The 21,042-nt window shown below is 40.8% G+C and overlaps 1 protein-coding gene across 1 annotated transcript; it reads left to right on the top strand.

Moving 5' to 3' along the window:
* Positions 1-176: 176 nt before the first annotated feature.
* araf (A-Raf proto-oncogene, serine/threonine kinase) lies at positions 177-20,904 on the top strand. The gene is made up of 16 exons (XM_038703168.1): positions 177-292; positions 1,685-1,899; positions 2,988-3,091; positions 5,127-5,229; positions 5,406-5,560; positions 6,623-6,724; positions 7,538-7,682; positions 8,336-8,363; positions 8,497-8,627; positions 8,789-8,991; positions 9,261-9,437; positions 9,847-9,893; positions 10,367-10,485; positions 10,869-11,000; positions 14,903-15,037; positions 15,479-20,904. The coding sequence occupies exons 2-16, from the start codon at positions 1,789-1,791 to the stop codon at positions 15,617-15,619; spliced, it is 1,833 nt and encodes a 610-aa protein (XP_038559096.1). The 5' UTR covers positions 177-292; positions 1,685-1,788; the 3' UTR covers positions 15,620-20,904.
* The last annotated feature ends 138 nt before the right edge of the window (positions 20,905-21,042 follow it).

Raw genomic sequence — 21,042 nt, 5'->3', positions numbered from 1 at the left:
AATGCAAGTATGTTTTTATATAGCTTAGAATAAAGTATGTTATTTACTTATCACCCCTTTGTATTAATGGAACGTCCTTGGTGAAAAATGTGTAGCGTTAGTTAATTTACATGACAAAAACCGTATACTAACAACTCCCACCTCTTGCATGTAGAGCTGGTGTTGTCCAATAAAAGAACGCAGCTGCAAAAATCAACCAATGAAGACTGAGAATATCCAATGTTTTCCGCTTTCCCCGAAGTTCTTGACAGATCCGACTTCAGATTGAGAGAATCCAAGATGGCTGCTACAGGTAAGAGTTTACTTCTATCCAAATTGTATTAAAACACGGAAGGAGGTTTTCTGTTACCCTGACAGATGTATAGCAGTAAGTGTATGGTGCTGTTTTACGCATGTCAATTAAATAAGTCACTGTAACTTAGTGTATTTTGGCAAGAAGTAACGTTAGCTTACAAGCTGACGCGGTGGTAAACCCCGCAAGTTGGCTAACGTTAGCTGGCTACGAGTAGCATTAATGTTGTATATAGTAAAGTAAGCTAGCAATTGAGTTAGCCAGATAATCTCTCTTCAGTGAGCACTCTGCAAGCCAAGTTAGCTAGCACAGTTTCAAGTCGAGCTGACAGGAATTTACAGAAACTTTTAACAACTTTGCATCGTTAACGTTAGCTTTATATAGTCGTCATGCCACTTCTTACCTACTTAACGTTACTAGTACCTTTAAAAAGTAGTTAGCCAAAGTCGTTTAATTGGCGCCCTGAGTGAAACATGGCCTCCCTAAAGCCGAAATGTCATATTGCATAGAAGGCAAATCCCATGCTAAGCTAACTGGCTAACGTCAGCTAGTATTAGCATCATGCGAGTAGTTAGCAAGTTTGCGGGTTTGCAACTTTGACTGTCAGCTCTTCATGTCCACATTAAATTAAACCTTGACCTAGCAAATCCTTGGTCTAATTCCAAGTGGGTAAGTTAATATTGTCGGTTTGATAACTTAATCCTAGCTGTTAATTAAACATCGTTGGCGTCTGTCTGTTACAAAGATGTAAGTTAACGTTAAAGATCCGGTAACGTTAGCTGTTACGTGCCATTCCCTCTTGTATCGCCAGAAATAATTTCAAAACTCCGGCAGTTAATGTTATTTGTTTTTCCGCCTCAGCGATAAATGTGTTTGCCTCTGCTAGAATGACTGGGAACGTTCACGAATCGTTGTGGTTTATCTGATGTATCCACCAAACAAACATAATATTTTCAGTAATGTTATCGTTATAAAGTCAAGATTGTCCGAGTCCGTTGTGCTTGCTATCAAACAGACTAGTGATTCTTGTTATGTGTGATATGTAGCCATGTCTGCTCAGCTGTCAGCAATTCGAATAGCTTTTGGCATCACATTATCTCCACACAAATAAAGGCAGTGTTGAGAGAGTAACTTAAAGGTACATTACTCCCTCGTCCTTCCTTTTATTCCATACTAGTTGTATTTATTTAATTTACACTGCCAGTTATCTATGTGTAATTTTGCATTTGCAAATTATTAGAAATACTGTATTTGTAATTTAAATTAAGAAAACAACTGAAATTGATTGGTTTCTTTTGGAGGGGCATCTAGTACAGAAAATGCTATTTGTCCTGCCTTATTTACACACAAGGTAAATTGTGTCCAAGCTCAAATATGTCCATGTTGTTGCAGGTTGTAAGTAAAGGGCTAACTCGTCTGGATCCCCCTGTGCATGAAGCTCTTCTGACGTTGTGGTGTCTAAGTGCTGCGTGCCCCAGCTCCTCCTGCCTCTCATCATGTCCTCCACCTCTTCCTCCTACTCCTCCTCGGGGGAGACTAGTCCGGAGGATGTTCCCCGAGGTGGGGGCACCATCCGAGTCTACCTCCCCAACAAACAGAGGACAGTGGTGAGATGATGAGCTCTATACTGCTCTTTATCAATGACAGAGCATCTCAGCAAATTTAAATGAGTATGCTAACCTAGATTAATAAGTGTTGGTTGACAATCATCCCCTCTATGAAAGTGTAATTACTCACACAAAATTTGACATCATTCACAACATGTTAATGAGTAAGCTAGTGGACAGTTGGTGTCAGGTTTCACAGATGGTTCCTGCCACCATCTTCTGTTTGCTTGAATTATTCCTATCAGACATGGATGTCTTATTTTATTTGTATTCTGAAAAATAGCTGCTAAATTTTCTTTCATGGTGGCATTGTGCTAAATTGTAACATGATAATGATCATTGTGCATGGTAGTTAAAATTGTGTGGTGGACGAGATGTGCTTCTTATTATCCATTTCCCCGCTGTGTTGAGCTTTACAATGCAGAACAACTGTAAACCTCAGCATGTCCACTTTTCATGCATCTTAAGTAAAACTTGAGTAGATTTCTTTGCTTTCATATTGCAGACAACCCATTAGAAAAATATTGCTAAAAGGATATGTAGATATATGTAGATATATGCATCCCTTCATGTAGTCTCCTCATCCAGCACAGATAGAAACGCAGTAATACAAGTGCATTCTTCCACTTTAGAAGCCGGGAGAACTTTACTGACTGAATGAAATCCTGCCAAACCACAATTTCCAGTTTTCCTGCTTGGTTATTTATATACAATGAACAAATGTACAATACTATGTACCAAGTCTGTTTTGTGTTACTATGTTAGAAATGCTCATATAATTGTGAAGCATCTCGTGTGGTAATACAAGGACATATTCCATATGGAACCAGCAGCTGTGGTTGACCTCCCACAATTTAGTCTGTAAGAGCTTTGTTGTGGTCAGAACAGGAATGTATTATTATCTGTGTGTGTGGGGGTGGGGAGGTGTAATCTGTACACTGGACTGAAGTTCTGTCACACATGGATTACTGTAGTCCCAAACTGTGCAAAATGTGCAACTGTCATTTTTGCTTGTCAGTACTCTGTGAATGAATTGAATGTAATTTAAAATCAAATACAGGTGTTCATATACAGTTTCCTGTTCTCAGGTGAATGTTCGTCAAGGACAGACTGTGCATGAGAGTCTAGATAAAGCGCTCAAAGTGAGAGGCCTCAGCCAAGACTGCTGTGCTGTCTTTCGTCTTCTGGAAGGGTAAGATTGCATTATTGACTGCTGAATGTCCTCCCACACCATATAGGGATAATGGGTTGCATTCCTCGTCGCCTACATAAATGATCAAGAGGCAACAGCAAACAATTGTCGTAAGTCTCAGATCTGCATATTGTACAATGTGGTTTGTTGATGCAATTGGTGTATGGTGCAAAACCACTACCTACTCCAAAATAGAGTACCTAAATAAAATATATATATTTGCAATACATTTTAAAGGGACATTCTGGGATGGGTCACGATTTTCAAATTTTTGATTTTAAAAAATAGTTAATGCCCGTCTTAAAAAATGTGTTTTTACTGGCACCTGGCAGCAATGTGTCACTATCAAGTTTTGGTTAAGTGTGTGTGTGTATGGCGCGTTCAGTTCTTCCGCTGTGAGATGGGCTAGATGCTCAGGTGGCAGCCTAATAATGTTAGGGTTGTGTATTGAGGAAATAAAGACGGTTTACAGTTTGAATACCACCGATAATAATAATGTTGCATTTACTAAGATAATTGCTGAGATCTAGAATTGCGGTGGCCTCTCCTACTTTGACTTACTTGCTTAACATAGTTACACACAGTGCACGCAGTTTGCTATGAGGGATTATTGTCAACATTTCAGGTGCCCTCACTTTCAGTTTCCCCTACAAATAAAGTGCTTTAGATTAGGGCTGAACGATTAATTGCATTTGCAATATTATCGCAATATGATAAAACGAGATTTTCTAATCACAAAGGCTGCGATTATGCTTTGGTCACATGACACATGAGAGTAAAGCAGTCTGCAGACGAAGCATCAACTTTGCACGTTACGCTGTACCTTGACTTGCTGTTGTACAGTGGCCTTAAGCTTGACAGAAGCTGACACTACAGAAACTTCAGTGCCACACAGGGAATGAAAGTAGCACCCGCCACCCACGGGTAACTTCGTGGAGGGTGAAATTGTTGGGCCATCCGCCGCTTTGACGGACAGGAAAAATGTACAATAGAAAGACCCATGTAGTAAGGTAAGCGTATTGTGGCGATCGGCGCCTGTGTCACACACGCAGCCACCAACTAGCTCAGGAAATATCTGTGATTGGGCGTTTCAAACCAAACGCACAAGTCCGAAAGAGGGACAGTCTGGGCACTCCGGTGTTGTCGGAGAATTACTAAGATTGTCTGTTAAACACAAGTGGCCTCACTTGGTTTTATTTGCGTTGGCCAACTTTTGAATTGAACCTCAAACTGAGTATTTTTTGAGATAGACTTATTTATTGGTGGCTGAACTGTGGATTTTGTATTGAGCTCTTACTGTATAGTACAGTTCACACTGGTTAACTTTGTTTTTCTTGTCTGTAGGTAGGTCGACCTGATGATATTATACCATATTACTTAATGCCATGACTTGACTCTCAAATTCTATTTCTCATATTATTATAATTTGATATTTCTTCTCCACCATTGCTCATAATAATAATTCATGCATCACCTAATTTCATCATAGCACAGGTCTGACCTACGAGAAAGAACAGTGTATGTTTAATCTATTTAATATTGTGTTGGTCATACTATACACAGATTTACTGCTTGTCTGTTTTGAATAACACAGGAGGTAAAGAGCTTAAAAATGAATTGCATATTAAATCGCAATTGCAATATTGGTAACCATTGCAATTAGATTATTTTCCAAAATCGTTCAGCCCTACTTTAGATCATCTGGACAAACTGTTTGCTTGTTTGCAAGCTATCTGATCGCCTGACTGCTCGTGTATCTCAAAAATTCACTCCATGTCATATGGTTTAACTGTGTTTTATCACAGAATTATTATTTTTTTTCCCGATATTCATGATCTCATTTTTCAAGAGAGATGAGTTTATGATGCAGGATGATTCAGAACAATGACAAAGGCCCTTTCCCCTCACCTCTATATGTCTCAAGTTAAACAGCATTAATAGCCACAGCAGGTTTGGAACTCTATGAAACAGATAATATGTACAAACTTTCTTTTTCATTAAAGTTTTTTACTTTTTCATGTCTTTGCCACTCCAGTCGTAAGAGGCTGACAGATTGGGAAACAGACATCACTCCTCTTGTTGGAGAGGAGCTTTTAGTCGAAGTGCTGGATGATATTCCCCTCACCATGCACAACTTTGTAAGTAGCTGACAAACACACACACACATGCTGTTTATACATTTTTATGGCTTCTCTGAAATACCAGTCTGTTAGTAACTGCCTTTTTATATTTGGGTTCTTGATTAAGTTTTTCCTAAATGTTCTTAAACATTACTGCTGTAGAAGTTAATACTGCGTTGTCTTTAACTGTGCAGGTACGGAAAACCTTCTTCAAGCTGGCTTACTGTGATTTTTGCCACAAGTTTCTTTTTAACGGCTTCAGATGTCAGACATGCGGCTACAAATTTCACCAGCACTGCAGTAGCAAGGTCCCTACTGTGTGTGTGGATATGCATACATGGAATAAACGGTGAGTTGGAGAAGAAGTGTGCTGTATAACAGTGATTCTGTTCACTTTTATTAGTGAGTGTACTTGCATAAGGGCTCCAAGTGCCTTTCTGGTCATATGATGCCAACAACGAAAAGAGTTATTTTCCAACTAGCCATTGTTTGTTAAGCAAAGCTGCCACCCTTAGCAAGGATAGGATGGAAGGGAAAAGAAGAATTTGATCAAAATAAAACATGTTTTATTTTTAGATTTTACAGAACTGTTTCTGAGGTAACGTATACTCACACTCCCAAAAACAGGGGTATTGAGACATGAAGAATAAGGCAAGACTACTGTGCACTCTTTAAAGAAAGAAAGTGCATCAACATTGTTGGCGCTACAATGAAGACAGATTGGGTGCAAATCAAGAGAAAGATGCTGCCTTTATCCAATAAGAAGGATCTACAGATGAACATCATGGTGTAAAACATTGTTACTAGTTGATAGTTATTACATCAGCTCATCTCTTATACCACCATTGATTTTTATGTCATCTGTGATGATATGTGGAGATGTAATCCGTGTTTCTGTTTCCAATGTCTGTTTCATCATCTCCTTAGTAGGACTGCAACTAACAATTATTGTCATTGTCGCTGAATCTGTCAACTAATTTGTGATTCAGAATCAACACCAACCACTGAATTGCTCAGCGGGTGTGCTTATTAGATCATAGCTTGTGTTTTGATTATTTGCTGGGTTTTACCTTTTGAGTGAGGGAGCCCAGGTTAAAAGCAGAAATTTGGGGCGCCCTGGTAGCTCCCCTGATAGACTGCATACCTTTTAGGGCCGAGTCCTTACTGCAGCGGCTCAAGTTTGATTCCAACCCGGGGTCGTGCTGCATGTCCTCCCCTCTCTCTTTTCCGCCTTGCCAGGCTCACTCTGTAGCTGTCACCGTCCAAGAAAGGCAAAAATGCCAGACAAAATAATCCTAAAAAATCAGAAATTTCACATAACCTGAAGTCCTTAAATGAGTGTTCTTTGACACCTTGTTTCATTATGTCTCTTTGGTCTTGTCTCATCCCCCTTCCCCTGTGTTTTGTCCAGGTGTGATCCCAGTACCTGCACAGACGAGTACCCACCACGGATAATATTGCCAGAAAATTCCCCATCACAGAGCAACCTAGCCTTAACCCCAGAGCCTCCTGGGTAAGCTTCCATATTAAACAGATTATATTCAAATTAAAAGGACAGTTTAGTCTTATACCAGTTTCCCACACAACGCGAACTCTAAATTCTCATTGTGTTTATCATGTGAGTTTGACTGGACTAATGTGAATAAACACAACCCGACCATAGATTACTACAGCTGTATAGACCCAAAATAAACAATTTGCTTTGATTTAGTTGTAATAAATAGATTAAACAGATGCTGAAATAATGCCGATTTGTCAAAAATATTAAGTCATGCTTTGTCAGGTCTGTCAGCAAGTTGATAAGCAAACAACTTTTAAAATGCTTGTTTTCCAAATGGAGTTTGGATCAATCAGGGCTATGCTATAGTAACTTCTTTCATAGTAAAGAACAAAAATAGCTGGGATCAAGTAACGGACACACATTTTCAGAACTTACCCAGTAGGTCAACTTCCTTGCTTACTTTTCTCCAAGAAATCTCCTGTTGTGTCCGGTCTGTATAAATACGAAGTAGTCCCTCAGAGCTCTAGCAGCTACAATAACAACAGGGGGGCTGGAAACACAGGTTTAAATCCCAAAAATTACAAGTAAAAAGTTAATTTAATAAAAACAATATCCTCTGAGCTCCTCCTGCTGGTAAACTGCTATGTTATCAGAGCAGAATCCAGTCTAACTGCGGTGCTGCCCCAGGCTCTCTCCTCCAGAGCTCCCCATAGCTCAGCAGCTGTTGGCCGCCCAACGCTCGCATTGCATTGTTCATGAAACCAGCATTACTCTGTGAAACTGATATTCATATACAAATGGTGACAGTTTTACTTGATCTCTCAGGATGGACCTTCTGTCCCCGACCCCTGCCTTTCGCTTCCCCATGCCGGGTGGAGATGGCCAGTCTCTACAGAGGCATCGCTCCACCTCCACTCCCAATGTTCATATGGTCAGCACAGTGGGCCCTGCTGGTACCAGCATTATAGAGGTCAGTGCTATGGTATTGGTCCTTGTTTTACAAGGATACGATTGTATCTAATGTATGTGGTCATTCACTGTGTAATGTATAACAACAACAGGTAAACCTTTCCTGTAAAACCAAAATCACACCAGAAACATACCAGATATGCTCAGCTTTGACCAGCTTGTCATATCGACTATTTTGCTTCCACTGTAAACGCATGTTAGTTGTTTTCACAGCTATCCAGTGCTTAAAATGTCTTTGTCTTTTACAAAGGCATCAAAAACCATTGACATCAACACCTTTACTAACCTGTGTATTAAACCTGCATTGAATAATTACAAGGTCAACACGTGCTTATGACATATAGGCTCTGCCAAACTGAGTTGCTGCTGTCGCTACGGTTGCTTCCCCGTCAGCTCTGGCAAACCAGTCCTTGCAGGTTGGCATGAAACACCTCAGTACCGGTTTGCCAGCACTGGAATGTCGCCACAGATACCAGACTTAGAAAGTCCAGTATACCGTAAATACAGAGAGATTGACCTGGCGGCGATAAGCTTAACCAGCACTGTGTGAACTTGTTCGGCAAGGGTGTTTGTTTATATGTAAAAGTCCCGCACTCTAGCTTCACTAATTCACAAATATGAATTTATAATGTTGTGTCTCTGCTCCTTTTTTAGGAAGCACTAAAATTCAACAACACAATCGGTATGTTTTTAGATTATAATTTTTTTTTCTTTAAATATTTCCTATCTTTGTTTCAGAATTTGCATTGTGTAATATAACGTGGTATTATAGTCATTTTGAAGTACTCTCGTGTCCGGCCTTTTCCTTCCTGCAGGTCCCGAGCCCTCACCGAAACCCTCTACCAGCCCACCATCTTCCTTTGGCTCCCCGGGTAGGAGACCACCCAAGTCTCCCTCAGACCACAAGGAGCGCAAGCCCTCCTCTTCTGATGACAAAAAGAAAGTGGTACGTGGTCTTTGACCTCATTCATAGGTCGCTGGGTATCTTCAGGTCTAAAGAGAGTTAACCTGGAAGGTCGATTTCACAAACTGGTTGTGAAAAAATCCCAAGTAAAGGGATTTACTGATGGTGTGAGTTAGTTCATAACATTCAGTGTGTTGTTTCAGCACCGAGGGGGCTACAGAGACTCGAGTTACTACTGGGAGGTCCACTCTCGGGAAGTCAACATTCAGAAGAGAATAGGTGCTGGCTCCTTTGGAACAGTCTTCAAGGGCAAGTGGCACGGAGACGTGGCAATCAAGATCCTTAAAGTCACAGAGCCTACACCTGAGCAATTGCAGGCCTTCAAAAATGAAATGCAGGTCTTGCGGTGAGAAGTGCTGTCTGTGTTTTACACATTATATAACAGGGAAAAATATATTCATAGTCTTTATATACTCATACGCTTTAACCAATTTAGTGGGACATTATAACTCTGTGGGCCCCACTCTGACTTCAACCAACACACGTTGGTATTGTTATTGCATTTATTTTTTATTTAACTTTCAATGATTCAATAACTACTGTACTGTCATCTTAATCAGATTGTGGATCAGAAAATGAAATTTCTTGCGCTGTTACCATTTCTGTTCTCTGCAGGAAGACCCGCCACGTCAACATCCTGCTGTTCATGGGCTACATGACTAAGCCCAACTTTGCCATTATCACACAGTGGTGTGAAGGCAGCAGCCTGTACCGCCATCTGCACGTCTCAGAAACCAAGTTTGACACTATGCGTCGCATTGATGTGGCCAGACAGACAGCACAGGGCATGGAGTAAGACCTGCTGCTAGATTCCATTTCAGCATTACCACTTGCTTACCACTGACACCCATGTTGAAGTACTAGACATCAAGTGTCAGTAGGATTCACTGTTTTTTCCAGTACACAATGTGCACTTTGTAAGAATGGTTGGTAGAGATATATTGCTTTACGAGATGCATCACATTTACATCTTGTAAACTTCCCTAAAGTGTTAAATCTGTCAAACTTATTTCAGCTTTCATCTGAAAAGTAAAGTTGGCTTTGATAGTCAGACATAGTGCAGGGGACACTTAATACTGAGAGCCTCTGAGAAAGCTGATGGCTTTCTCAAATTGTGCACGATGCATCAAGTGCAGTCAAGTCTTTGGTGGTCTGTCTCTCCCCATAAAAAGTGAAACTAATGATTTGTCATCTCTTTCAGTTATCTTCATGCAAAGAACATCATTCATCGAGATCTGAAATCAAACAGTATCCTTGTATTTGCAGTAGTATCTCACTGTAGCATGTTGGTTTTTGTGCTTAGACTACACTGATAACACATTTCCAAATTTGAACACCATGTTCAGGAGCTCGCAAAGGTTTAACCAAAAATAACCTTTAAATAGACAGACAAGGATAGAGCAAACATGTTGTATCTGTACTTTCTAGTACATTGAATTCAAAATTAAGTAATGAACGGTGGAACCATCCATATTGGGTGAACAGTATGAGACACATTGCCCTGTTTTTACAGTCTGAATGATCCAAAGCATACAGCCTCGGGAGTAGAGTTTTTGTTAATAAAATGAATGTTGTTGGCACTTTGGTAAGTTCACTTTTGTAGAATCGTTTCCTTTCTACTCCTCTCACTTCTCATAATTTCTTGCTTGTTTTGGTGGTAACTGATACATGATTATGTACACCAGTTGTCTGTTGTAATATTTCCTGAGCACTGCCGCTAGATATTTTTCTACACGAGGGCTGGACTGTTAAGATTGGTGACTTTGGCTTGGCAACGGTGAAGTCACGGTGGAGTGGCTCTCAACAAGTGGAACAGCCCAGTGGATCCATTCTCTGGATGGTAAGGCTCTCTTTCACTGTATATGATTACTCTGGGGCTCGACTCGAATATTAGAAAATTCGATCGTTGAGTACACATTCGAAGTATTATGATATTATTAGATAACAACAAAAGGCAAACTTAACATAAATGTTGATAGTCAGCTTAGCCTGACTCACTACATTCAAACTGAAGATACTGTGCCACAGTTGCTTTTAGGATGTATTTCCAATCCATACATGTAGGTGTTATGTGAAGAAATATATTTAAGACGTACACTAATTTAGCCTACTTTACAGATACATTAGCATAAGCAGTAATGTTTAATTGATCCAGAGATCTTGGCAGGTCATTACAAAAACTAAGTGTCTTCTCCCTCTTTGTTTTGTTATTTCCCCCCTAAGGCTCCTGAGGTGATCCGAATGCAGGACGCCAACCCATATACATTCCAGTCTGATGTATACGGTTACGGAGTAGTGCTGTTTGAGCTGATGTCAGGGACCCTGCCTTACTCCAATATCAACAACAGAGACCAGGTTACATGACTCTTTTACTCTTCCTTGTGTTAACATGACACAGACACTGTCTAAAGCGGAGTATCTGTTTAATGGAATTCATCTTTTTGAAGGATCAGAAATATCAGCCACCACTGCAGATACCTGGGTTTACCCGCTGATAGGGCTGCTGTACCTCCAGCTTGGTCATGTATTCTACTTGACAGATTGGCGATCTGATCGCCAGGGGGCGGTGTTACGTTGCAGCAAGTCAGTCAAATGCCAGCATGGAAGAAACAGGCTTATTAGCTTTAAGATAAACTGCACTGAGTAAATGCACTGTACAGTGTTTCCCTCAGAATTACCGCGTAATGGCCCTTCAGAAAGACAGCGATTTATGCTGCGCTGGCTTTAGGGTTCAGCGCAAGTTGAACTACTTTGAACTTTGTTTACGGCGTGCGCGCAAGGTTGCCAAGCATTGCGCTTTGCACTTTGCTCGACGCAACAACAAACGGCGCGGCGCAAGCCAATGAAAATTATGGGTTTCATGTTGAAGCAGTGTGGCAGTCGTGATCTGTCTGAAAGGCCCATAACTGTGGCGCCGCACACGGTGGGGGAGGAAGGGGGTGCAATCGATAACAGCTATGTACAGCATGCTAACTTCGACAACCCAGCTGTATTCTAATTAGAGCCCAACCGATATGGGGTTTTGGGAGCCGGCCTGTTCTAAGTGTAAAACTACACTTAGAACAGGCCGATATTGAAAGCTAGTATGTATGTGGGCTATAAAACCTTTTCCTAAATGGATTATGTTAATAGATTTGTCTCAAAAAGTAAACAGTTGCACATCATTAAATATTTGTTGCTGGACCATGCAACTTTTTCAGCCATCTGTAAACAGAGAGTGAGAGAGAATAAGCGTGTATTTCACTTTACACATAATCTGCCATAATTTCAATGTAGTGTTACGTCCCAAGGTCTAGGGGTGTCCTGGACGCAACATAAAAGTGTAGCTTCCCACTCTTCCCATTCCCAAACAAGGCCAGAACACAGGAAATACAATTTAGCAGTTTTATTAGCTTCAGAGATGAGCAGTGCCCAAAACAATCTAATAAACCTAAAACTTTCCTAAACCAAAAACAGAAAGTAAAGAAAAGACAAAGCTCTAAACCAGGCTTCTAATCTCAAAAACAGGAGAAAAAATGGTGCAAACAAAAAGGGCTTCTCACTCCTACACACTGCTAGTAGCTGACACAAGGAAGCTACAACAAAGAAATGTCTGTATATAACAAAATGGCTAAAGCCAACAAAACAAGGTTGTCAACGACCATCAGAATTACAAAGCTAATTTACACAGATTCACTTACAAATCTCATCTAATCACAACAGTTCTCTACTCACGACTAACAGACATAACACACAGGCTCAGGTTGGGAACGGCAGAGAGAGAGGAGTTCCTGTCAGTGGGGCTTAAGATGGCTGCTGTCATCCAGGTGACCAATCAGGAGACTCCAATCAGCTCTGCAGGACCAATCCAGTGTGCCCACCTGTTCTCCATTACCCGCATACACGCACTCTAAGGGAGGAGAACAGCTGACATTGCAGATGAAAACAAACAAAATATGACCCCAGGGCCATAACAGTAGCATATTCACATCTAATTCATCCCTTTAACAGCATTCTCTCTAACCAAAGCTACAAGAAACCATTTCTCATCGGTATAAATCATGCTGTCGATGATGATGATGCTGCTGCTGCTGTTGAGCGCATCTGATATTACATGACTGTCAACGAGGACCTGCAACTTTGAGATTTCATTTATCTAATGTTATAACTATAACCAGAGCCGTTAGGGCTCTGACATTGTTTCACATCTACGTCACAAAAAGAGGAGCTATAGGAAGTCGTGTTATTTTCTTGTTCAGCTCACGTTTATTTACATGTCCACTCTGGTTTAATCATTTCAGACACGCTAACTGCAGACAGGCGGCTCGCAGATATATTTAGAATACACCAAAAAATATAGATTAACGGCTCATTAATGTTAGCGCTCCTCCACTGATAAACAAGGCATTAGCTTTGTGGCTAATTTAACAATGGGTGGCGTTAGCTGCTGTAACGTTTATGTGATTTTAGAGAATATTTAGAAGTGATGAAATGTGGACCGTTCACTAGAACAGCTACAGTCTGTCCAGCAGCGTAGCTTCAAACACCCAACTACCGTAACGTTAACCTGCTGTGAGCCGGGAGGAAGCCGGGAGAGGGCTGTGAAAAACGGGGGTGTTAGCAAGTCATGAATATTTTCAGGAGAAGAGAAGTGATTGGGTCTTTTTTTTATTATAATCATTAAAGTCATGTAATTAACTGGACAAAAGACCGACTCACCGCTCACACAGCCCTCTGCGTGTTTCTAAATGCTGCGTGTAATGGTGCGTTCCAGTTGACATGGGAAGTCAGAATTTCCGAGTTCAAAGGTCAAAATTTCAAAGGGAACACCCCCTTAAGTCGGAATCCCGACTTGGGAAGTCGGGAGAACCGCACTACCCCTAATTTGTGATCCAAGATGGCTGTTGGGGTATCAACAGTTAGAGAAAGCTGTAGTTTATACTGTTTATTAGCACTTCTGTGTACTTGTGACTCATAAATGTTCGTACACAAAGTGCTGTCATACAGCTGTCTGTGGACGTGTTGCTACAGTGTTTTTAGCGAGGTTTTCCGACTGGTTAACTGGAACGCCGTCAACTCAGGTGTGACTTCATTCCCAGCTCCGACTTCCGAGGTAAATGGAACGCAGCATAAGCTCCGGTAAACTCCGGTCAGTTGATTGTTTTCTTCTGTGGTTTTTGTGATGAGGCAGTGTTGTTAACAGGAGAGCTGCAGCGCGCCCTCTGGTGGGCAAACTATGCGACATCCATGACATGAGTGAAGGCTCTGACTTTTTGTTTCTTTTTTAATAGTCCAATATCTGCTGTTACAAACGGCCGATGCAGATTAAATGCAATTATCTCATATTGGCTGATAAATCGGTCGGGCTCTAATTCTGATGTTAACATATCTGACATTGACAGCGTTGGGATAAGAAAATAGACTACTACTACTCAGTTATCTTGAATGCAAAAGTTTTTCTAGAAACATACTGCTCCATTTCAGTGTGTTTGTGAGAGAGGGAGAGGTAGTGAGCAAGTGCTGAGTGAATCTATGGGCTACGCGCAGCTCCACAATGTACAATGATTTTACTACTAAGTATGTTGCAGTCAGCGTTGCTATTGTAGCGAGTTGTGTCACCACAAAAATCATTGAATGAAAAACACTGCAGTGTGGTGCAGATTCTAGAAACTTAATGCTATCTTGGCTCTGATAGTGATTTAAAAATCACCTTAATATCGGTGCAAGGAAAAACAAATTGCGAATCATCCCTTCAGTCGTTGATAAGCAATCCAATTGGAACCAGCCTAATGTTACAAGGCAGTCCATCCAGAAGGAATTCACTCAGTTTGACTAACCAAAAGACAGAGAAACACATACTTTCTCACATTTGCCACCTGAATCAAATAAAGGCTTTTAAACATTGTGGCAAACATTGCAACCCTTATCATCTTTGTTTTTCACATTAGTTAGTAGTGGTGTGACAGGACAAGATGATATTTTAACAGTACTTTTAAGAAATCTGCAATGACGAAATATTGGACTGGTAAAATTGTACCCAAAATGCTGCCAAACAAACCTCTTAAAAGTGACGGCACCATCTTGTATGCTAATTTCACCCTCACACTCTGTCATGCTGATATCGTGAGACAGCTTTTCATCTCAATTAAAAATATCATGTTGATAATATTGCGAGATCTCGTTGCACCCCTATTAGTTAGTGTAACTGGCCCCACTCCCCGACATGAGTAGCACTGTCAGATTTCAGTTAGTATGTCCTCCTTTGTTTTCTTTCTTAGATAATCTTTATGGTTGGGCGTGGTTACTTGTCTCCAGACCTCAGTAAGCTGTCTAGTACCTCACCCAAGTCAATGAAGAGGCTTATCGTTGACTGCCTGAAGTTCAAACGTGATGAGAGGCCCCTGTTTCCACAGGTGAGAAGAGTAAAGGTTACACATGTACTAGAAGGGATCCCACAAAAGTAGGGTAGTGCTGCTTTCGGCCACAGTATTTTTTGTTTGTTTGTTTTTTTTTGGTGCTACACCACAGGGGTTGTAACACTGGGGGTTGCTTTTTTTTCTTTTGTCCGAGCTACTGTTAGAACTACTACTACCTGGAGTTTTATCCGTCATATCTTTAAAAAAAGCTGTGGACATGCAAGGATGAGTGTTCCATACAAATGTACTTCTAAAAGGAAATGTCATTGTTTTCTAAATACTGATAATATTCATTACATTGTGCATGTCTGCAATTGTCTGTAAATGGGAAACACATTAAAGTAGGCCAGGTGGCTTGAGTGGGACCACAACATGTATAAAACACAATACTTAAATCTCTATTGACGATTGCCTTTACATTTGGTTTTCTTTCATCAGATCCTGGTAGCCATTGAGCAGGTTCAAGACCTGCTGCCAAAAATCGAGCGGAGTCGCTCTGAGCCGTCACTCCATCGGGCCGTCCATGCTGAGGACCTGAACCCGCTCCTGTTCCACACCACCAGGCTGATGCCTCTCTAAGCTCCTCACAGCACACGGCAGAGAGGTCGTCACCCTGTCCAAAAGCACAGCATCCCAGTGCCTCAGAGAGGCCACAGGCTGACTGTCCTGACAGACCACGACCCCCACCTCATTCTCCCTTCAGAGCCCTGGAGCTGCAGCACTCAATTTCAGAACTTAGTAATTGCAGACATAACCGTTACACATTGATTAGTCGAATAGAGAATCTTCTTTTTCTTGTATACAAGTGACAAAGATCTGCTCATTAGGTTTAATAAGTATCTACTGTATCTAGAAGCATGTTAAAATGCATCTGGTCAGTATGTGGATCTTTATCAATAACTTCCTCAAGGAGGCGCTCAGTTGTCAGTTCCTATTGATGTTGCAATAAACAATAAAAGTAAAACTCCAAAAGGGCATTTGATGTGAGTTGAACAGCAGGGCCTGGAAAAATTGGCTGATCCAAATTCAGCTCTATTACCAGACTTCTGCCTGACGAGTAAAGAGATGCATTTTAATTCACTTAGACCTCTGAGTCTTAAAACCTGGCCAACAGGCCAAGTTCAACTGGTTTTAGTAACTAAAAGCTAAAAAAAAGTGTCACGCCCCATTTTCAGATGCTGTGAATTTCTGAAACAAATAATTTCATGTTACTTATAATGTTATTTACCTTTCTCCACTGGGATTCCTCTCAGCTTGTTGTAATAAGGTCAGACTGAGGATTAAATTGTTATGACCAATATCTCTGCAGTGTATACAGAAGGGTTTGGCTGATCATGCATCTTGTCATTCTGATATTTAACATTTCCAAGCCAAAATATTTTAATACGTTTTCAAGGTTTTCCCAAGCATTTTATTTTTGCCAGTTCTCAGCAGAGCACAAGGTCAGATTCAAAGAACAGGGAACCCTCAAGGCTTTTTATTCCTTCACTTCCCTTCATGAGTCTAACCAGAATGCCATCATGCTTTCACTTATATTGTTTTCTTAAATGATGTCATGTTTAGCCTAATGAGGACTCAACAGACCTTAGTAAGTTGCAGTCTTAATGTAAGTGGTTAGTTGTATTGCTGCTACATAATGAGTTTTCTGGTCAGTGTTTTTCTACACCTCGGAGATGAGACCTATAGGAATACAGAAACAAGGCTTCAAGTCTTTTGCAGTCTAGTCTTAAGTTTATTCCTGATGCTCTCAAATACTGCACCAGGTTGATATTTCACAGATACATGCCCACACACACAAACTAGTACTGTAGCTGTTTGAGATGCATTAACACTGCCAGTACCTTGGTTAGTTAGTCGCTCCAATTCAGACGCACTGTAGGAGGCGTGAGAAGTGTAATGTTCTGCAAATACACAAGGGTTCAGTGTGCTTCAAAATAACTAGACTGTAAGATGTGTCGTAAGACCACGTCTAACGGCATATGTGTTCACCTGTCCCAAAGGCAGGATGGAAAGCCTGCTGTGATGAATTCTCTGTCTTGAGTCTTGTAGTCTCGATGTGATGATTCGTACTGATGGCGTGCCTTTTAGGACAGCCTCTCCTCGAAGGCGTCCACAGCATTGCACTCTGTTACAGCACAGTGACTGGTGATGTGAAGAGTGAAAAAGAGAACTTGAAAGAGATGTTCTGATCCTGCTTTTTTCACTGGGCCAAAGACTTGGCATGATTGTCGGATTTTCTGTTTCAGAAAATTATAAATGTCTGCCCTACCCACTTCTGATGCCCCTTCTTTTTAAAATGGCATTTTGCCAGTGAGCCCATGCTCATGTAGCCAGCTGGAAGGTTGAGTAGCATTAATGAATCGGCGATTAGCATCAAATTCACAAATTGTTGGTTTGTGCTTGTCATTGTTAAACAGCTGTAGATGACCAGGAAACATTGAGGGTGTAATTGTCATGAAGCTAAATTGGATATATAAAGAAGGAAGCGTGGAAGTCTGTTGATAGCCAGGATGGCAGGGGGATTCTTGGCCAGGCTAGTCCGTCCGTACACTGCCCACCATTCCTTGCTCTCACACCTCTGGAGAAGAATGATAGTCAAACAAACAGTGGCTTGTTGATCATGTTGTTCACTGTGTGATCTGTTAGGCCTGTGAGGGAGACACTTCCATTCATTCCTGAGGATTAGTTTGTTCAAGAGTGGGTTTGGCCCCCGCCAACATTCAGTGCTCGGGTGTACTGCTTCATGATGGAACATGTTCCCGGTGTATACTGTAAAGATTACTGACTTCAGATGAAATGCATGAAACTATTAGATGTGGTCAAATTAAAGGTTACAGCTGCTCAAAGACCCTTCCCAGGTAATTATGGTGGCTCTTATGGTGCGGAGCTTTCTGGCATGGCTCTTGTATTTTAGTCCTGCTGCATTATGAGCAAAGGATGACATTGAGCAGTCCTCAGGAGTTACATCTCTGTGCTGTTGTGTAGTCCTTTCATTTCCAAACACTGCTCCTGTCGAGAACAAAATGCGTTATGGGATTTAAGTCATCACTGGGAGTAATTAGTAGTTTTTTCAGAACATGCTGGTCCCGCTCATGGATTATAAAACCTAATCCCATGCAAAAGCACTAAACACCAATGTGGAACCATCAGAGGTTTACATGGTGGAGGGACTTTGTGCTGGTGTCTCCTTTACATGCCCGGGGCTGCTTTCCCTCTCTGCTGCTCCCGTGATCTGTGACACTGCTCTTTCATTAGAGCCTTCACTACCGATGTTAGGGATTCTGGTCGGGTTCATGCTCATTATTTATCACATAAGTAGATGCCTGCTGTATGTACTTAGATTTGGTTTCACTAGAAATCATCATGCCTTAAATGTGTAAGCCATAATAATTCAATCACATGGTTTTAAACCAGACAGTCGACTGTGTACCAACTGTGTGCAGTGTATCGCTTTCAGATTTGAGTAAAGGTTCCTGTCACAGATTCAGGCCTGATGGCCAGTCAGTACGTTCAGTTTCCTGAATGGAAATGGTGAATTCTGAGAGAAGAACTAATATAGAACAAATGTGTAATTTGTTAAATGATGATAAAGTATCTGTTGACAGTAATTGAAAAGTGCTGCAAAGTAAAACAATATTCCAAAAGAGAATCTCGGCTTAGTAATTAAAGCAGCATTAGTCCTGATACTAACTTTAATGTCATATACTAAGTGCACCTTGAGTTGTTGGTTACTGTAGTCATTCCTCCTCTATGTGTCGTATAGTAATCCCCTCCTCATGTGACTCCACTGTAAAATCCAGTTCACGTTTTGTGCAGAAATCTGAAGTTTACTGCCAGAATGAAAACATCCGCTTGATTTGTCTAACTAGAACTGCTGAAGACTCATTTCAGCTTTGGTTTAACTGTAGGAGTCATTTACATGCAGAAGGTCGGTGGATTTTGTTTGCTATTTCTTACTGTTTAGAAGAACGGCCAGTATGAAGGGAGGAATGACTACAGCAATCACAAAGTCATTGGTATGGCATGTGAGAACTGAGGTAGGATAGACTTGAAAAAATCTAAACGTAACCCTAAAGTCAGATCAGACAAGTAACTGTAGGTTAACATTGTTATGGCTGTTTCCACCCAACAACCTGAGTGTGGAGCGACACCTGCCTCCAGATTGTATCTACTCTTTTAACCAGAGGGCCCACACTGACATGTTTGTCTTTATTTTTAACACTCTTGTGTGTGACTGCTCTCTTCCTTTTCTGGATTTAAAAATAACAGCTGAGGTAGCTATTCTTTTGTTGTTTTAAGTATACAGTTTCCTTCATGAGTGTTGGTCACCTGCTCGTATCCTTGCACAGTGGTTGCTCTCTGGTGGAATAGCTAATCTTGGAAGTATTAGATTTATGATACTAATGAGTTTTGAATACATTTTTTAGTGTCACACTTGAGTGTCAGTGCAGCGGCACTAGCAGCAGTAGCTGTGAAGGTGATGTTTCAGGTGGTGTTCTGTGAACTGGCGTTGCTTCTCTGTATATTGTATGTGATGTGACTGAACATTAAGCAGAACATCGCTAACGATGAACCGCAGATCCTGTTTAATTAATCCTTTTTGATATTTTAGTGTTGTGAAAATGGGGGCTGGGCACCCTAACTTATTCATTCCAGTTATATCGGTGGATCGTGGTGGGGACCTTGGTTTTGCCAGCGGGGCTTAGGGTGGGGATTTGTGAACAAGAGTTAGGAAAGACTTTTTTTTATGTCTTTCTCTTATTTATTGATGTCTTTGCAGATGTTCTCATCTGCCAGCGTGGCTCTTTGAGGTGGATTAAATGTTTACCGAGAGATCACTCTTTGCAACATTCACGTAATCGCCGGGCACTCTCTCTAACAAGAATGTTCTTTTAGGCACGGTACTATCTGCTCCTCCAAATAGCTTTTATCTGATGCCGTCTCCTGCAGGGGCATTTGTTAGGGCTGTTCTTCTAACCATCTTGAACACAAACTAGGTATAAAATGTTTAAGCAACATTTTTGTTCATAGGGTTTCACTACGATAGCATTTGTTAATGGCAACACTTCAAAATACTGTAAAAGTAACTTGATATATGGTTGGTGGTGTGTTAAACTTGAGCGTCTCCTGTAACATGTACGTGTAGCTTGAATGGCCTACGGTCATCTTTTCTAAATGAGCTGCTTTTTATAACCTTTCAGCAATAGCAAGGACAGGATGTCTTTTAAAATATTTCAGGAGTGCTTTACAATAATGTTGCAGCAGGTTTTCTGTGAATCAAAGTCATAAGTGCGCCACCACTCGGAGGGACTCGCTGTAGTGGAGACTATTTCCCGGTTTAGAGGATATTAAATCATTTTGGCTCAGTTTTGTGTTCACAAGTTGTCTCCCAAAGAGGACTGTGGTGCATCTGGTATCTAAAGGAGGAGGTAAAAAGTGCCACAGGTATTGGAAATCCCTGTTTAAATGGACCTGAATGGTTTCAGTACACACAAGATACTGTGCTGGACAGGGGAGACCAGACTTGTGCAGCTGTTTGTTTCAGAGAAGAGGATGAGAGAGCTGTACCAGAGTAGGTTTTGTTTGTTTTTTGTCTTTTCATATCTCTAGGTGAATTGCAATACATGTGTTTATAGTTTCTGAGGTGTCAGGGGTGTTCAGTTTGCAATAAATGGTATATTCTGCTGTGTACAGTTACATTTTTTTAATTACAAAAATTGTACTTGTTTCTATTTTTTGTGATGGTTTAAAAAAGAACAAAATTATTTTAAAGTGTAAAGGAAATCTTAGTATTTTTTTAGTTTGTTTGTCTTAAATATTGATGCAGGATTTATTCTTTAAATAAAGTCATCTGTGTTACCTGCCCTTGTTTTCAAGTTTTTTGTACAGTCTTCTCTGCATTATTTCAAGTGGATTGTTTGTCAGTTTAACAGAAGTTCCTTAAAAACGTTTCAAACATTTATGTTGAGGGTAAACTGCAAGTAAAATATTTTACTAAAGTG

The sequence above is a fragment of the Micropterus salmoides genome, unplaced genomic scaffold, assembly GCF_014851395.1.
Source record: "Micropterus salmoides isolate LMB-PRFRI ecotype aquatic unplaced genomic scaffold, ASM1485139v1 Ms_hic_scaffold_7, whole genome shotgun sequence".
Taxonomy (NCBI): domain Eukaryota; kingdom Metazoa; phylum Chordata; class Actinopteri; order Centrarchiformes; family Centrarchidae; genus Micropterus; species Micropterus salmoides.
This window is presented reverse-complemented; position numbering and strand designations above follow the sequence as displayed.